The 19,221-nt window shown below is 52.1% G+C and overlaps 1 gene segment (V, D, J or C); it reads left to right on the forward strand.

Annotated features, from left to right (window-relative positions):
• Positions 1 to 472: 472 nt before the first annotated feature.
• Positions 473 to 8,693, forward strand: LOC134524762 (T cell receptor alpha variable 1-2-like). The segment is given in 3 exon segments: positions 473 to 572; positions 7,476 to 7,756; positions 8,655 to 8,693. Coding segments are annotated over 3 exon segments (369 nt in total).
• The last annotated feature ends 10,528 nt before the right edge of the window (positions 8,694 to 19,221 follow it).

Raw genomic sequence — 19,221 nt, forward strand, 5'->3', positions numbered from 1 at the left:
ATTTGGGGGAGAGGCATTGTTCCCAAGCAGATGAGGAAAGAAAGGGGAGAAGTGAGAGAAACAGAAGAGAATTCTGTTCCCAAAAGAAACAGCAACATCCTACACAACTGAGGAGCACAGAGAGAAAATATGAAACCTCATTGAGGAGTAAAGCCCTAACGTCACAAATGGCCCAGCAGTGCGTGTGCAGAAGAGCAGGGGATTCTCGCTGGGGAGGTGGGGACTGTACTGTGAGCTCACTGGGAACAGCCTCTTCCCACCACTGGGACACGCAGAGCCCCCAGGGACACAAAACATGGACAGGCTGAGAATGCCACTGGCTGAGGGAGCCACAGGTGTTGCTGCTGGAGGAGGGAGAAACCCAGAAGCAGCATCTGAGGCACAGGAAGAACAGACCTCTGCTCTTCCCCGCTTCTTCCTTTGCTCCCCCAACAGCGTTGTTTCCGGCAGCTCTGTTATCTTGGGGCTGGGAGGGGGTTTTCTGACTCTGTCTCACTCCACAAAGAGGCGGGTTGATGTCGACATGCACCTCGGATCTCTCATCCTCACGGCCTTCCTGGGGCAACTGCTGGGTAAGTCCTGGTTTTCTATAAATGCATCCTTCTTCCCCCAAGGAAACCCTTGCCAGCCTGATCAGGATCATGCAGAGAACTACTCTTGAATTACAGGAAAACACTGTGAAATACCAGCTCACATTTGTGGTTTTGCATCTCTTTTCTCAAGACGCTCTTACTGTTTGAAAGGAGAGAGAAGAGATACCTCAGACCTCTTCTGCTGCTCTTCTCTCACCTTCAATGCCTTTCTCTCTGCCTCTCTCTTCTGATCCACCTGCTCTCACCACAGGAGATCTCAGCGCTCTCTCTCACTCTCACATGTCTCCCTTTCCAGTGCAAATCAGTAGATCCTGTCAAAGCTCTTACAGGGACTTTAAAGCTCTCATCCCACTGACATTAACTGGGTGTCCCATTCTGCCTCCTGGCTGGCACATGTCTGCCGTGGCTTCCACTTTTCTCCTGGATGTTGACACAGCCAGGGATCCCTCTTTTCAAGCTCACCATTGTATATACTCAGGGAGCTGGGAGCCCTCGGAGATGGGATGGATGGGGAAGCAGGGTGAATCTTTTTGCCGTAGCTGCATGGGCCCCTTTACCTGCTGGAGGGTTGCTGGTCCCAGCACATGAAGGTCAGGCATGACAGGCTGTTCCCTGCTCCACTGAGCAGCAGGAACAGGAGCAGGCAGGAGGAGAAGGGACACAGCACAGCTCTCCTCAGGGTCCACGTTGGGCTTAGAGCCCGGAGCTGCTGCCCAAAAGTACTCTCCACCTGGCTTTCCCCCTGCCTTTAGGATTTTCCTGCAGGGCAATGGACAGGGAGCATTCTCTACAAGGGTTTTTTATCCACTCCTGGTTTGCTTCCCAAAGCCATTCCCTGACGAGCTGCCGACCTTCACTTCCTTCCAGGCACTATGGGACAGATCACTGTCACCCAGCAAGAAGGACACATCACAGTGAAGCAGGGAGACACCTTCCAGACAACATGCACATACCAGACTTCCAACTTTCAAGGCTTGCTCTGGTACCAGCAGAGGAAAGGCCAAGGTCCCCAGCTGGTCTCCTATCAGGCAACTGCTGGCCGCAAGCCCAGTGGCCGTCTCACCACCGTGCTGAACACCATGGAGAAATACAGCCTCCTGCAGCTGGAGGAAGTCGAGCTCTCTGACAGTGCCTTGTACCTCTGTGCTGTGCAAGACACAGTGGTGCAGGGAGCTTCCTTGGCTGTGCAAGAACCCAGGGGAGGGAGGAGATGTGTCTGTGCAAGGCTGAGGGCGAGGGAAGGGGCCTTCATGTGTCCTCTGGCAGTGCTGCTTCCCCGGTGCACCCACAACTCTGCAGTCCAACATCCAAGGGCCTTTGCATTTACATATTAGCATTTTTTTCATCTTGACCACTATTAATAACCACAGCACATACATCCTCCCTCACAGCAACTGAGTTTGTCTTCTCTCAATATGGAGGCACCTTAAAATTGGTTCCATTGTTTTATTTCCCTCTGAACTTCAGCCATGGCAGTTGATGTAAAGCGATGCTGTACCTTTTCCTTCTCCTGTCTGCATGACTAACGATAGAACAAAACAAATGCAGACAAAGTAAAGCTCAACCCAGGCAAATGCCAGCATGGGGTATCCTTGGGCCCTCATTGCCCTGTGCTCTTTGGGAAGACAGCCCCAGCCTCAGCCTCATATTAGCAGGTGTCTCCTCTACTCCCCTGGTAGAAACAAAGAACGCATGACACTCTCCATGGGGTGTTTGTCATCTCCTGCAGGGACACCTTGCTGTCTGGGACCAGCCTCCTCAGCTCCTATGCAAGACGCAAGGCTGCAGCAAAGGACTGTGTGTCTCCTGACAGCCCAGCTTCCCGCAGGCTGCAAATGCTGAGTTCTGCACACAGAAAAGAGGTTCAGTTAATGAAGATTCTCCCAGATGTAGCTGTAGGGAAATGCATTCTCTCCAAAGGCCAAAAAAACCCACTTTAAATAACATCTGAGAGGAAAAGGAGATTTTGTATCAGCGTATCAGCACTTCAGTTCACATGTCTGTGTGGAACTGGTTGCCTCCTCTCTCAGCAGCTTTTCCTCCCTCCCCTCTTGGGCTTTGCTTGTGAGGAGTTGGAAGATGTGCAGGATCAGAAAGGGGGTTGCGTCTCTGCTGCCAGATCAACCCTTGAGCAACGCCTTGGGCAGAGGCGTTTCAGCAGGCCCAGCACTTTCCTGCAACACTTCAGTAGGTCCCCTTCCACAGTGGGAAAGTGCTCTCCAACCCCTCTGTGGGTAAAAGCAGGAATTTGGAAAGCCTCTGGCCACCCTTGGGACACTTAGGCAGCAGCCCCAGCCTCTCTTCCTGCCATGCCTCTCTCCTGCTTCCCTCTTCCCTCTGCACAGGAATTGTGTGAGACTGCAAGGTCATCTTCTCCCGTTCTGGCTCCCAGCAAAACTCCCGGCAGACTATGGAACACCCAACCCCAAGAGGAGTCTGTGAGCCTCCCACCTGCTTGCTGCAGTGCCCAGGCTGGACGCTGCTGATCAGGCTCCCCAACCACACGACATACTCAAGAGGGCATTTCTAGGGAGAGACAAAGCCAGGCAGGCCACTGGCTCTGGAGGAGCCTTCCTCCCTTCCCAGGAGCAGTGCCTTAAAGGGGGCCACGCACTGTGTCCCACACTCCCCTTCCTCTGAGGACAGTGAAGAATCCCCTTTTCCCTCCACTCTGCTCACCCGAGACTAACACCTTGCTCACTGCGCGCTTGCCAGAGTGTCCACACAGGGAAGGACAACACAGAGAAAGAGGCGGGGATGCAGCAGAACTTTCATACCCCAAAGGATGAAAACAACGTTCCTTCAAGCAGAGGGTCACCCTGGAGAGAACACCAGGAACAGCGGAGCTTTAGTGCCCTTTGCCTGTAGCAGAGTTCCTGCAGGGCATCCCTCAGCTTGCCCTGAGGAGGGAGAGGTGCAGCACGTTCCCCCCTAGGCTGGCCTGGGCAGACTAAAGAGGACCAGAAGCCAACATGAGAGGAGAGGGAAAGGGGAGAGCAGCAGGAAGCAAAGGTAGACATGAGCCATGCTTTCAGCCTTCCTTTGCAAGGAGAATGGGAGATGTTCAATCTCTCCAAAAGGGAATGACCAGGAGCTCCATCCTCCCTTCATTCACATGTCAGCACACATATAAACGCACGTGCATGCACACCCAGTTACACAGGACCCCCTGCACATGTACACACATTCAGCCCCCCAGATTGTCATCACATAAGCATTCCCTTACATACTCGCACTTGCATGTACGTATATATGCAAGCTCCTGTACAAACACACAGATGTATGTGCTTGTCTCCATGAACGTATGCCCACAGACACACACACACACACACTGACAACACACACACGCACTTGCTCACCTGAAAAAACATGCGTGGACACAAGCACACGCAGACACATGGAGAAATGCCCTTCTTCACACACACGCTGGCAGACACTCACTCTCACGTGTGCATTTGCAAATACCCGCACAAATGCAAACACAGAGGCACAAATATGCCCCCAGGTGCAGACAGATGCATATGCACATGAGGAAGCCCAGCCTCCCCCCACACTCTGAGAAGCAGGACTCCACGGGCAGTTCTCTGCCCCTGTGACCCTGACAACTTCAGGCAAGTCCGTGTGTGAGAGACAAAGTCAAAGCTCAAGACCATCCCTATTGCTGCAGCTCCAGACATTCTCCACTTTACAAGTCAAAATGATCCTGAAGTTTTGCAAGCTCTGGCCCATCCCTGGTTGATTGCTGTAGGGCAGTTGTGGAGGTCTGGGACCAGTTCCAGCTGCAGCGCTGGGAGAGGTGCTGCCCTGACATGCTCACATGGCAGCAAATGTTGTGTGTGTGGGCAGCCTGCAGCTGCAAATGCTGGGGCTGGGACACCAGAGAGGAAGCTGGCCTGATGAAGTTGCCTTAAGATAAATACCATCTCTTCAAAAGACAAACTAATATTAATTAGCAGGTGGCATCAGGAGGAGATTTCAAGCTGTCTGAGCCAAGCCCTGACATCTGTCAGTGAACGTGGCTCATTTGAGCTCAGGGAGCTGCTCTGCTGAGGTGACCATCTCCTCTTCTGCTTTTAGCACTGGAGCAGCCGGGAGAGCCAGAGGAGTGGTGGCAGAAGGCTGTGCCCAGCACTGCACAGGCACCGGGAGGACAAGCCTTGTGCCCGGAGAGCCTCCCAGAAAGGCTGGCATTTTCTGAGGGTCCTCACCTGGCCTGGAAGGCTCCCATTCAGTTCCCCCCAACTGGGACCTGCCTCCCATGGAAGGAGTCCCTCTCCCAGCTGTGCTCTGCAAGGGCAGCATCAGGAAGCAAGGTGCCAGCCAGACGAGTTTGTTAGAAATCTTCTCAGAAAGCGGCTGCAGCATTGCTTAGGCTAAATCATCTGCTTCTGTCGTTAGCCACAGGGCAGCCATAATAGATATGTACAATGTGTGTAAAAAGCACACCTATGTCAGGATTTTCCGTTGTTGGATGTTGAGCGTGGCAGTGGCTGCTCTGGTGGACCATTATGCCTTGTCCTGTCACTACAGGCCCTCATAAAAAGCCCTTCTCCATCCTATAACCCCACTTAATATATTGACATGCAGCAATGAGGTCTCACTGGAGCCTTCTCTTTAGTGTCTCTGGCTGAAGAACTCCAACTCTCTCAGCTTTTCTTCCTAAGACAGGTGTTCCAGTCCTCGGGTCATTTTTTACAGCCATCCCGTGGTCCCTGTCTTTCTTTATTGGGAACCCCAGAACAACTGGACACAGTACTCGAGGTGGGCTCTCACCAGAGTGGAGCAGAAGGGGAGAATCACCTCCCTTGACCTGCTGTAAAAGCTTCTTTTGATGCAGCTCAGGATACAACTGGCTTTCTGGGCTATAAGCACACATTGTCAGCTCGTGTCCAGTTTTGCAACCACTGGTATCCCCAAGTCTTTCTCCACAGAGCTGCTCTCAATCAACTTGACTCCCAGTCTGTACTGATAATGGAGATTGCCCCAGCCCAGCTGCAGAACCTTGCACTTGGTCTTGTGGGACTTCAGGAGGTTCCTATGCACCCATTCCGCCAGACTGTCAGGGTCCCTCTGGATGGCATCCCTTCCCTCAAGAGTACCAACTGCACCACTCAGCTTGGTGTCATCTGCAAAATTGCCGAGGGTGCACTCAATCCCACTGTCTATGTTATTAATGAAGGTATCAAACACTATTGGTCCCAGTATGGACAGGACAAGGGCTAATTGTTTTAAACAGAAAGAGGGTAGAATTAGGTTGGACATTTTGTATAATTTGGAAATTTGCAGAAGGGTGGTGAGACACTGGAGCAAGTTGCCCAGAGAAGTGGTGGATGCCCCGTCATTGGAAGTGTTCAAGGTCAGGCTGGATTGGACTTTGAGCAATCTGATCTAGTGACAGATGTCCCTGCCCGTGGCCGGAGTGTTGGATTAGTCGGTCTTTCAAAGTTCTTTCCAACACAAACCATTCTATGAATCTATGACAACCCCAGCCACGCCCACCAGGGGCACTGCTGCGCTGCTTGACGGAAACACCTTTCCCCGTCCAGCCATACCCAGACACGGGCGCTGGGGCAACTGTTCCCCTGCCGCCAGGCGTTGTCATCAGCATCAGCGCTGGCACCAGCATCAAGCATCAAGCATCAGCATCGCAATCAGCATCAAGTAAGATGTGACATTACTGAAGGAGAGAAAACCACAGCACAGGCATTTGAGATGTGCTAAGAACAAGCATTTTCTCCTCCCCATTTCATTCTTTGTTCCCCTTGCAGAGTCATTTCCGGCAGCTCTGCTCTCTCGGGGCTCTTGGTGGGGATGTGTGATTTTTCTGAGTCTCTCCCACACACGCAGGAGGATCGGTCTCAGCATGCACCTCGGGTATCTTGTCCTTGCTGCCTTCCTGAGGCAACCACTGGGTAAGCATTGGCTTTGACTGGAGGCATGATTCCCCTTCTTCCCAGGAGACCCTCACCCCCTCAACAGGTCTCTGCAGGGAGTTGCTCTTGAATTATGGGCAAATGTTGGGAAACACCAGATCACAAGTGTGGTTTTGCACCTGCTTTCTCAAGATACTGCTGCTACTGATGGAAAAGAAAAGATGAGACCGAGAAGAAAGAGCTCCTCTCCTGACCATCACAGACCTCTTGCCTTCCTTTTCTCTTGCCACCCATCCACCTCTCTCTGCCTGTCTCTTCTGATCTCTCTGGGCCCAGTGTTTCGCAGACATATCACTGCAGAAGCTCTTTTCTATCTTGGTAGTACACCTTTTCTGACCTTGGCTTGTGTTTTGACACACAGGGTTTTTCAAAGTTGATGCAGGGACATGAAAGCTCTCTCATGCCACTCACGTTCTTAGGGTGTCCCAGTCTCTCTCCTGGCTGGCACATGTCATGCAGCTTGCCTGGACTATCCATTCCTCCTGCAAGTCCTCAGTGCCTGGGCTTTCTTTTCCCTCCCTACCTTGACTTCGGAGACTCCTGAGAGGACAGGGAAGGGGGAGCAGCATGAAAGTGCTCACAGGTGTTCCCATGATCTCTCACCATGCTGGAGGTGTCCTGGAGCCCGTGCAGGAAGGTCAGGCACCACAGGTTCTTCCCTGGACTCTCCGGGCAGCAGGAGATTGGAAATCAAAAATGTGGGTGAAAGCACAGCTCTCCTCTGGGGGTATCCCTGTGGGAGGTAGTTGGCATTACTGTGTTGTGGGATCCATGCTGAGCTGAGGTGTGAGGCTGCCTGCCCAAAGATACCGCCTTGCTGTACCCATCCATGGGGCTAGTGCTGCAGAGAAAGGAAAAGGGAGCCTCCTCCTCTGACATATTACATCTCCTCTTGTTTTGAGTCTCTGAGTCTTTCCCTGCACAGTCACTGACGCTCTCTTTCTTCCAGGCGCCATGGGACAGACCACTGTCACCCAGCAAGAAGCACAAGTCACAGTGAAGCAGGGAGACATCTTTGAAACCACCTGCACCTACAGAACACCCAGCTTTGATGCCTTGCTCTGGTACAAACAGAGAAAAGGACAAGCCCCACAGCGTATCTCCTATCAGGCAGCAGCTGGCCACAAGCGCAGCGGCCGTCTCACCACCGTGCTGAACACCACCGAGAAATACAGCCTCCTGCAGCTGGAGGAAGTCGAGCTCTCTGACAGTGCCTTGTACCTCTGTGCAGTGCGTGACACCCTGGTTCAGGGAGGTTCCTTGGCTGTGAAAGAACCCAGGGGAGGGAGGAGATGTGTCTGTGCAAGGCTGAGGGTGAGGGAAGGGTCTGTCAGGTGTCCCCTGGCTGTGCTGCTTCCCCTGTTCACCCAGGGATCTGCAGGACAAGATTCTCTTCCAGGAGAGGACAGTGTCAGTGACCTGAGAAGAAAGTGGTGAAAGACGCTCAGGTTCCCTTGTTTTCACCGGGGGTTATGTGGTTATTCTGCCCAATGGCTCTGGTGAGCTGGTGGGCAATGCAGGAGGTTGTGGGGGTTTGTGCAATGGTTCCTCACTGCTGCTCTTTGCTTTCTGGATCTCCCTGCTGCACACTGCTTCTGTAGGGTTTCCTGTGGGCCTGTCTCTTTGAGTCTCTGCTCTGAGATGTGTCCCTTAGAGGCTGGAGTTCAAAGAAAGATGGAAAACCTGCCCTCTGGCAATGGTCCTTCCTGGAATTACATGATTACAATCATTTTCAAAAATACTCAGAACCACCTTGTGGACTCTCCAGTTGCTGCATGGCCATGTGCTGAGGTCTGGAGGACCTGCTCTCCCCATTGCACTCCCCCCATCCTTGGAGGCCTTCTCATGCAGTACCTCATAGGCTTCCCGTAGCCCTGCCCCAGTGTGACCAGGCTGTACAGCTCTATCCATGATCTTGGTAGGGGAGCAGACCACCAAGCAGAGGTGGACAACATGCCCTGCCAGGAGAAGAGCTGGCCTAGGGGAAAGATACTTTGTGATTCCAACATCAACCTGGGAGTCCCCTTAGCCCTGCACATCTGTTGAACTGCTGGGCTGTGCTGGGGACTCTTTGGAGGCAGAAGGTGTATGGGTGGCCTGCCCTTACTATCCTTGCCCTTGGGTTCAGGCCGTGCTCCCTCTTTCAGGGGACAAGTGGGAAGATTAGGATGAGAAGGTCAGGGGTCGTTCTGAAGGCTTTTTCTCACACGATCTTTGCTCCTGCATCTTTGGGGGCCGCCTTCTGACTGAGCTTCTTTTCCCACCACAGGGCTATCCAGAGCAGAGGTATTTCCCTTCTGCACAGGCTTGTGAGCTGCTGACCTCTCAGAGCCTCCAGCAGCACTGGGGAGCACTCTCTAAGGGAAAGCAATGGTCAGTCTCCTTGTTGCAGGACGTGTTATGACGCCAAGAGATTGTAAGTGAGCAGAGATGCTGGAAAACAGGGCCTGACACCCACTGGCTGTGGAGGAGATGAGTATATCTTCCTCAGCTCCAAGGGACAGTGATTGGAAGAGACCCATTGCCCTGTAGCCCACACTCACCTTCCTCTTCTGCTTGTGCCCTCACCTTATCCCCCACCACCCAAGACAATGCCTTTCTTCCTTAGCATACAAGACAAGGTCCACCATGAAAAGGATGAGATGGAAGCAGAGGTCAGCATGCAGAAAACTTTAATGACTTTGAGGTGGAAAGAAGTTCACTTGTAGAGGAGGCGGCCAGAGCAGGGAGAGGATCAGCAGCTGCCAAAACTCTGCTGCCATTGCCCACAGTTGAGATCCCACAGGCCTGTTCCACAGAGGGAGAGGGGCCAGCAGATGGCCCACGGTGGCTTTGCAGGTCTTACAACCCCAAAAAACAGAAGACGAGAAGGAGATGGGAGAGAAGATAAGGCAGGGAAGTTAGACTTTGGCCACATTTTCAGAGCGCCCCAGCAGCTCCCCTTTGGAAGGGCAGCAATGGATGCTCAGCCTCCCTAAAATCAATGGCCAGGAGCTTTGTCCTGAATCCAGCATCAGGTACCTGGGGGTCCTTGTCAGGGCTGTCACCAGCGCATTTAGCAGGGGGGGCACCTTCTGCCATAGTAGTGGCTGGAAATGCCAGAGAGGTCACAGCACCCAGAGGTGATGGGCACTCCATCACAGCTGAGGATGCTGCCAACGGCAGCGGAGGTGGAGGATCCCACAACGGTGTTCTGTGGGAAGGAGCTGAGGATGGGGCCAGGCAGGGTCACCACCACAGCAGGAGGCTCGATGACGACGGTGGAGTTCTGGCACTGCCTGACACAGGGCTCATTGCAGCTGTTGGCCAGTGGGGTCGGGCCACAGGGCCGGCAGGGCTGGCACTGGTCATAGCAGGACTTGACTCTGGGCTGCAGGAGCACCTGGGAGAGAGGGCAGAGAGGCAGTAGAGCACATGCACATGTGAGGAACAGTCTGCCAGGAGTCTGTCACTCCACCACAAGCGTGTCGAAGGCACCTGCTGAGCCAGGAGCTAGAAACTGTGCAGTGAGGCAAAAGGGTTACCAGACACAGTAGTGTGAGGATCACCCCGGCCCAACCAGGCTGCAGCCAATCTTTGCAGTGAAGGGCAACCTCAGCCAAGTGCCAAGTCCTCTTTCAAGACAATGCAAAGTGTCTCCAGGCCCAAGGAGGCTGCTGCCTATCTCTTAAGAGAACAGCTCCCTCAACCAAGTCCCAGACACTCTCTACTCAGACCTTCTTCCCCTTCTCATGGTGAGCAGCACCGCAGCCCACTATAGGAGGGAGGAGTACACATCTGCATTGGCAGAAAACAATGCAGGGAAAGGGCTTCAGACTGACCTGGTTCCCAAGGAGGAGGAGGAGAGAGAAGTGGATGGGAGAACAAGGAGTTGGGCTGGCTTTTATGGTGGCCCTGACCTGCCCTGGGCCCAGAGGTAGGTTCTATGGCAGTGGCAATTGTCTAAGCTGCTCATGGTGAACAGAAAACATCCCAGCTAATGACATGGGCTGGGTAGCTGTTTTTCCAACGCCACCTTCTCATTTCCTGGCTTATTCTGTCCACCATCCCTCACAGAGGCTTCTTCTGAGTGCTGGGATTGTGAGACGCCATGATTTCTGGGGCAGGAATGTGTCAGTGATAGCAGAAGCCTCAGCTCAAGTGCTGGATGGGTGCAGTGCAGGCAAGTGATGTTGGCCTGGGACACACTGGAGAATGGTCTGTGGCTGCATTGACAGGAAGGGGCCAAACTACTCCCAACCCTTTAATCCTTGGTTGGTCTCCCAAGGACGTGCCTTGTCTTTCTTTCCCTCCCAACTCATTCCAGTGGTCATTTGTAGGGTGCAGGTGGGCTGGGTTTCATAGACTCTTTAAATCTTTCACCGAGGAAAATAAGCAGCCTTCCCCAGTCTATGGGTATTGGGGGCTGCAAAAGTTATTTGCAACATTATTTCAATGCTGCTGAAAATCAAAGTTATGTGGGCCCTCTACCACCACCGGGATATTACTCTGCCTTGGCGAGGCCTCGTCTGGAGGAAGAACTTCATTACTTTGAGGGTGGCAGAGCACTGGAACAGGCTGCCCAGAGAGGTGGTGGAGTCTCTGTCTCTGGAGACAGTCAAAACCCATCTGGATGCGTTCCTGTGCAACCTGCTCTAGGTGAATCTGCTCTGATAGGGGCGTTGGACTAGATGATTTCCAGAGGTCCCTTCCAACACCTACCATTCTGTGATTCTGTGATGACCTCCCTCGACCTGCTGACCACACCCTTTTTAATGCACCCAGGAGACCACTGGCCCTCTTGGCCACAAGGACACATTGCGGCCTCACAGTCAACTTGCTGTCCACCAGGACTCCCAGGTCTCTCTACACAGCTGCTTTCCAGCAGGTCAAACCCTAACCTGCTGTTCCTCCCTTGGTGTAGGACCCTACACTTGCCCTTGTTGAAGTTTATTAGGTTCCTCTCCACCCAAGTCTCCAGCCGGTCCATGTCTCGCTGTATGGCACCACAGGCTTCTGGTCTGTCAGCTGCTCCTCCCAGTTTTGTATCATCACCAAACTTGCTGAGGGTATACTCTGTCCCCTCATCCAGGTCGTTGATGGATGCATTGAACAAGACTGGGCCCGGCACTGACCCCTGAGGAACACCTGCTAGTTACAGGCCTCCAACTGGACTCTATGCCAGAGTTCCTGGTCTCAAGGACATAGGATTCCTCAAGACTGGTCTTGCTTGCAAAGACTGAGGCAAAGAAGGCATTCTGCACCTCAGCCTTTTCATGTCCTGTGTTGCCAGGCTGCGCAGCATCAGAGAAGGCCCACTTATTCAGCAGGGGGACTACAGTTCCTCTAGCCTTCCTTTTGTCACCTGTGTCCTTAGAGAATCCCTTCTTGTTGCCTTTGACATCTGTTGCCAGAGTCAGTTCCACCTGCCCTTTGCCTTTTCTAACCTCATCCCTGCATGCTTGGACAGTGTCCCTGGAGTCCTTCCCAGTTACCTGTGCTCACTTCCTTCTTGTGTTTTAGTTTGGCCAGGAGCTCCTTGTTCATCCATGCAGGCCTCCTGGCATGCTTTCCTGACTTTCTGCTCATTGGGATGGCCCGCTCTTGAGCTTGGAGGAAGTGGTCCAGATGTCTTAAGCCTCTGTTGCCTCCAGGGCTATACCCCACAGGAATTTTCCAAGCAGGTCTTTAAAGACACCAAAGCCTGCTGTCCTAAAGGCCCAGGTTATGAGCTTGCTATTTACCCCCTCAGTACCCTTGGGATCATGAACTCCACCATTTCACGGTCACTGCAACCCAGGCTGCCTTTGATCTTCACATCCACAACAAGCTCTTCCTTCTTGATACCTATGAGGTCCAGCAGAACACCTGTCCTCATGGGATCCTCTATCACTTGGGTGATGAAGTTGTCATCCATGCACTTGAGGAAACGTGCTTATGTCCTGCAGTGCTGTTGTTCCAGCAGATATTGGGGTGGATGAATTTCCCCATGAAGGCCAAAGCCAGTGAATATCAGACTGCTCCTGCCTGCCTGTAGAGGGTCTCCTCTGCTGGTTCTTCCTGATCAGGTGTCCTATAGGGGACACCCACTACAGTGTGTCTTTGTCTGTCTTCTCTTTAATGCTTACCCACAAGCTCTCGGTTGGCACATCACCCATCCTCAGGCAGGGCTCCATGCACTCCAGCTGCTCTCTCACAGAAAGAGAAAGTCCCCCTCCTTGCCTTTTCAGTCTGTCTTCTGAAAGAGCCTGTATCCTTCCACTGAAACATGCCAGTCATGGGAGCCATCCCACCCTGTCTCCATGATCCCAACATGATTGTAGCCCTGCAACTGCCCACTCAACTCGAACTCCTCATGTTTATTCTCTTTGAAGGCAAAGAACCTGTTTTGTAGTTGTAAACCCTTAGGTGAGGCAGAAGCCTTCCACTTGGTGCCAAAAGTCACCATCATCCATCCTGGGATTGTGCCTTGAGAGTCTGCTTTTAGGAGTCTGCAGGCGGTATTCAGTTTTTAAGAACCATCTTTTAAAAACACAGGAACAGGCAATTCCGTTGTGTCTCAAGTTAAGCAAGAGGGGCAGAAGACCTCATGGAACTCAAGAGGCAAAAGAAATTGTACAATGTCTGGAAGGAAGGCCAGGCTTCACAGGAAGGTTATAAAGCTGTGGTTCACATATGCAGGGAGAAGGCAGGAAAGGCCAAGGCTCAATGAGAGTTGAGAGTTGGCCCGTCTTGTGACAAGAAAGGATTTTTAAGTACGTAGATAGCAAGAGGAGGTCTAAAGAAAACTCTGAACAAATACCTGTTGAAGATGGTCACTTGACTAAAGTCCTGTTGAACTAATTACATATCCTTCGATGATAAGTTCACCCACCTAGCGGATGAAGGGAAGGTGGTGGATGGAGTTTTTCTGGATTTCAGTAAGGTTTTTAATAGTGTCTCTATCCTTCTGGAAAAGTTGGGAATTCAAGTGAGAAGTTCTGGAGTCAACTGTGGGATGAGCAGGTATATGCTGTGCTGGGTGAAAAGTTGAGTAAAAGGCAGGGCTCAAAGGGTTGTAGTGAATGGGGCTACATCTGCCTGATGACCAGTCAGCACTGGTGCTCCTCAGGGCTCAATTCTAGGGATGGTTCTGTTCAATATTTTGATCAGTGATCTGGATGCAAGAGTTGAATGTGCCATGAGCAATTTTGCTGATGATATCAAACTGGGAGGTGTTGATGAGTCTCTGGAGGGACAGAAGGCCCTGCAGAGGGATCTAGGTAAATTGGAGCATTGGGCAATCATTAATGGCATGAAATTTAACAAGTCCAAATGACAGATTCTGCATCTGGGATGGAGTAACACCAGACACAGGTATAAATTTGGAGAGGAGTGGCTGGAGCTGCCCTGCAGAAAGGGATCTGGGGGTGCTGGTTGTCAGCAGGCTCAACAGGAGTCAGCAGTGTGCCCTGGAGGCCAGAGGGCAAACCACAGCCTGGGGTGCATTAACACAGTCCAACCAGCCAGTCAAGAGAGGGGATTATCCCGCTGTATTTAGCCGTGGGGCAGCCTCCCCTTGAGTACCGTGTGTAGTTCTGGGCCCCACAATTTAAGAAGGAAGTGCAGGTACTTGAATGCATCCAGAGGAGTACAACAAAGCCTGTGAAAAGGCTGGAAGGAATGTCCTATGAGGAGTGGCTAAGGACTTTGGGCTTGTCTAGTTTGGAGAAAAGGAGTCTGAGAGGTGACCTCATGGCTCTCTACAGCTTCCTGAGGAGGGGAAGTGGAGAGGGAGCTGCTGATCTCTTCTCCCTGGGATCCAGTGTCACGACACACAGCAATGGTTCAAAGCTGCGTCAGGAGAGGTTCAAACTTGACATTAAGAAACAGTTCTTCACCAAGAGAGTGGTCACACATGGGAACAGGCTTCCTAGAGAGGTGGTTGATGCCTGTCAGTAGTTAAGAGGCATTTTTGGACAATGTCCTTAATAACATGCTTTAACTTTTTTAACTTGCAAGTGCTTGACGACTGACGAATGCCCACCGCTTGCTGTTTGTTATGCCTGAGAATATTCTGTGGTCTTACAGTTGCTGCCAACTGCTGCTTAAGGAAGTGCTCTGGAAAGATCCTTTTACCAAATTTGTGGAGGACGTAAGGTTTGCTCTTCTGCTCATTTACAAAGCTTTAGGTAAAGCAGGGATGGACTATTTGGGGGAAAAAGAAGCACCTAGTCCATGCAAATTAGCACGAGCAACTATGGGGGCTGTAATTACCTGGGGAAGACATGAGGACTGACACAGTCCTCTCTTTGGATGCTGAAAAGCTGGAAAGGGTGCAGCGGAGGGCTACGAGGATGATTAGGGGACTGGAACACCTCTCTTATGAGGAAAGGCTGAGGGATTTGGGTCTCTTCAGTCTGGAAAAAAGACGACTGAGGGGTGACCTTATCAACGCTTATAAATACTTAAAGGGTGGGTGTCAGGAGGATGGGGCCAGGCTCTTTTCAGTGGTGCCCGGGGACAGGACAAGAGGCAATGGGCACAAACTGGAACATAGGAAGTTCCACCTAAACATGAGGAGGAACTTCTTTACCCTGAGGGTGGCAGAGCACTGGAACAGGCTGCCCAGAGAGGTGGTGGAGTCTCCATCTCTGGAGACATTCAAAACCCACCTGGACGTGTTCCTGTGTAACCTGCTCTAGGTGACCCTGCTCTGGCAGGGGGGTTGGACTAGATGCTCTCCAGAGGTCCCTTCCAACCCTATGATTCTATGATTCTATGATTCTATGAAATGAGGGACATTCTCCAGACACCAGGTTTGCTGGCCTATGAGAAAGCTTAGGTGTATACAAACGCTCTGCAAAAGTACTCCCACAAGAAGGAGAGCAATCAGAAAAGGGGGACAATAACTCCTGCTTTTCCAGAGGAAAACTAGACAGAAGTGCAAAAGCCCCTGGAGTCTCCTGAGGATTACAGTCCTGTTGTTCAGAATATGTGTCCACGGTATTGGAAGAATGCGCAAGTGCTCCTAGGTGAACTAGGGCAGCACAAGCATATCTCTTCTTGGGAAAACCAGGGAACTTTTGTGTACAAAAGAGATGTCATTAAGGGGGTCCCACCTCTTGATTTAGTCCGAGGTGTCCTTCAGACTTGTGGCCCATCTGAGAAGACCTAAAAGCTGGAATGTTTTTAGGAAAGCCATGGCTGCGGTGAATGTCCCATCTTGTATCACGGGTCATACAACAACCACGGTCTCTGGAAAACTAGAAGTGACTGAAGATGGCCAAGAAACATCCCAGACATCATGTAATATGAGGACGATACCTAAAAATCAGTAGCGCACGCTGTAAACTTTACTGTTGAAATAAAAATATTTGTGGAATCATGAAATGACAGCATGGCTTTACTAGGAAAAAACCTTTAAAAGGCCACCTAGTCCAACTCCCCCTGCCACGGAGGTTTTATATTCATACAATCTTGAAACTTTGCTGTCTGTAGTGTCCATTCAAAAACCATGTTGTGTTGGGTTGGGTTGAGATTAAAAAGCACACACCAAGACGTGCAGTTGGGTTTGGTTGAGATTAAAAAGCACACACCCAGATGTGCAGTTGGATTGTAAGTTTTATTTATGGAACATAGTTATGAAAATTACTGCAAGAAATGCTGGTCTGGGTCTTCTGAAAATTATTTTGAGTAGGTGTGGCCATGAGGAGAGCTCCGTCTTCATATTTTACAGAATGCATCAGTATCTGATCATTTTCTACTGGATTGTGAGAATACAAATTTGAAAACTGTTTGGAAGGTAATCCCTTGTTATGGTGATGTAGAAAAAGACGCAGCGGTATCCACAGGCCATGAGGGGGAGATGCTGCAGTTGCTTCCCCTGGAAAGCACTTTCTGTAGCATTGTGATTTTCAAAGGCCACGATGCTTTCAGGAAAGAGAGCACTGTTTGAGTGGGGGGTAACCACATGAATCAAAAAACCTCTGTGTGGTTCTGATGTGCCAAGAAAATTGCTAGCCAGTGCTCTCTGGGCTGGTTATGAGGGTGTGTAGTCACCACCACGCTCACTGGTCTTGCGGGAACATGGGCCCTAGGGAGCCAGTTCCTCGGCTAAGCACCCAGAAATGTTTCCCTGGTGTAGGGCTCTGCTAAGAAAAAACAAGAGAGCTGGTCCATCTCAGACTGCGATCTCATCCCTGTGTTACCGCTGGACTCAGCACTGATTCCTACAGAAGAGGGAGAGGTGGGGAGAGGTGTCCCCAGTCCTAACCCCATGCAGGAATCACTCTGTCCTCTGCCCTGGTCCTGTGCTGCTGTCGGTGTGTGGCATTTGTGTGAGGTCAAACTCCCACAGCACATGGACACAGAGTCTGCAGTTGTGGGATGCCCTTGGCCTGTGTGTGGGGAGCAGCAGTGCTGCATGGAGCACAAGGGTCACTTCAGCCCCAGGGTTCTGGGAATGCTGAAGGAGGTTGGTGCCTGGGGAAAGGCACCCCAGCGTGTAACCTGTGGCTGGGCTGCTGTGTGTCCTGTGCCATTCAGAGACAGCTCATGGATCTTGCTGAGGGTTGAATGAAATCCCACTGTCGCTGCCATGTCTCCGCGGAGCTGGAATATCTCCTCTCACACAGCACCTTTCTGGACTAGACTGGGGTTGTGGCACTTGTGGGGCTGCAGAGTTCCTGTGCCTCAGGAAAGCTCTCCTTGAGGAAGACAAGGCAGCACAGAGCAGTGCTGCACCTTTGGGCACCAGGTCATTGTCCTAGGCCTGCCTTCACCCACGGGGTGTTGGGTTCACAGGGACAGGGGACTCCAGTGAGTGGCCTGCTGTAGCTGATACCAATAGGAACTTGTGAACACCTCAGCCCTACATATCTGGGCAACAGATGGGCCATGACAGATGCTGGAGGGTGATAGAATTGCATGGGGAAGCTGTCCCTGCTGCTCGTGCCATGGCATACTGACCATGTTCCCTAGATCAGGTGATGGAGGGAAGGGGCAGGTGGAGTAGGCAATGTGGGCCATCCCCAAGGCTATTCACCCATTCCCAGTTCCTGCCATCCTTTGGGAACATGGTCTTCTGAGCCTCCTTGCCCAGCACAGCTCCACCCAAAGCAAGAGGAGCACTCTTCCCCAAGAGCTTGTGGGACTGCAGACCTCCCAGGCCTCCCACATGCCCACAGTTCCCCTCTGGAGGACAGCAGTTGTCAGGATTCCCTTTCACATGACATGGTCCATGGCCAAGGGGCTATTTCTGAGCAGAGCTGCAGCAAGGCAAGGACTGATGGCCGTGGGCTGTGGAGTAACCAGGGCTGTCTTCTTCAGCTTTAAGAGGCAGTGCCTGAAAGGGGATTCCCTGCAGTGTGTCCCACCCTCCAATGCCTCTGGGAGTGATGAAGGGTTCCCCTGTGCCCCCACCTGATTCCTACCACAAAACAATGGCTTTCTCCCTCCACAGTCAGTGTGCAGATGGAAAGATCACGTAAAGGGCACAGGCGGGGTTGCATCAATTGTTTAATGAGTCTAAAGAGGGAAATGAGGTCATTCCAAGTGGAGGCCCCCAGCGTGGGGAGCAGAAGGAGCAGACAAGAATGTGTTCCATTTCCTGTGGCAGAGTTCCCACAGGGCATCTGTTGACCTGCCCAGCAGAGAAAGGCAGGCTAGCAGGTCCCTCCAGGCTGGTTTCTGGGGTCTTCACAACAAGGCTTTAAGGGAAGCACCGGACATCAAAGAAAAGAGAGAAAAAGGGTGAACGGAGGACAGGAAAGGTAAATATTGACTGTGTTTTCAGAGAGCCCAGGTCAGCGTATTCATGTCTGTCCTTGCAGGGAGAGTCAGAGATGTTCAGCTGTCTTAAAAAAAATGGCATGAAGTCTGATCCTCTGTCCAGCACCATGTTCTGAGTTCTGAGGGGTCCTTATGGGGAGCTGTTGTCAGCATGTTTAGCAGGGGGGACATCTGCTGCCACAGTAGCGGCTGGAAATGCAGGAAAGGTCACAGCACCCAGAGGTGATGGGCACTCCATCACAGCTGAGGATGCTGCCAACGGCAGCAGAGGTGGAGGATCCCACAACGGTGTTCTGTGGGAAGGAGCTGAGGATGGGTCCAGGCAGGGTCACCATCACACCAGGAGGCTCAATTATGACGGTGGAGTTCTGGCACTGCCTGACACGGGGCTCATTGCAGCTGTTGGCCAGTGGGGTCGGGCCACAGGGCCGGCAGGGTTGGCAGGGCTGGCACTGGTCATAGCAGGACATGTCTTGGCTTCGGAGGTGCACCTGGGAGAGAAGGCAGGGAGGAAGCAAAACAAGGGGATGTGTGAGGAGCAGCCCATCACATCACCATGAGAGAGACAAAGAACATGCAGAGCTGGGAGACGGAGGCTGTGCCAAGAATGTGAGGACTTCTTGGCCTCGTTCTGACAGGGCCCAAAAAGAGCCACCAGCTCCTATGCAGCTACTGCCTGGCCCCTGAGTCCAGAAGCCACCTCAGCACAGTCCCAGCCTCCCTCCATGTCTAACCTTCTCCCTGCTTCCCCCTCCCATGACAAGCAGCCCCATGAGCTGGCAGGGAACAAAGCCAGTCTCAGCTGAGAGGTCAGCTGAAGTGAGACCTCCTTTTAGAGAAAGCAGAGAAGGAGAAGGGGCTTCAAACTAACCTGACTCCCAAGGAGAAGGAGGCAAGAGAAGTGGATGAGAGAGTGAGGAGCTGGGCTGGCTTTTATCATGCAC

This window comes from Chroicocephalus ridibundus, chromosome 17 (assembly GCF_963924245.1).
Source record: "Chroicocephalus ridibundus chromosome 17, bChrRid1.1, whole genome shotgun sequence".
NCBI classification, from domain to species: Eukaryota; Metazoa; Chordata; class Aves; order Charadriiformes; family Laridae; genus Chroicocephalus; species Chroicocephalus ridibundus.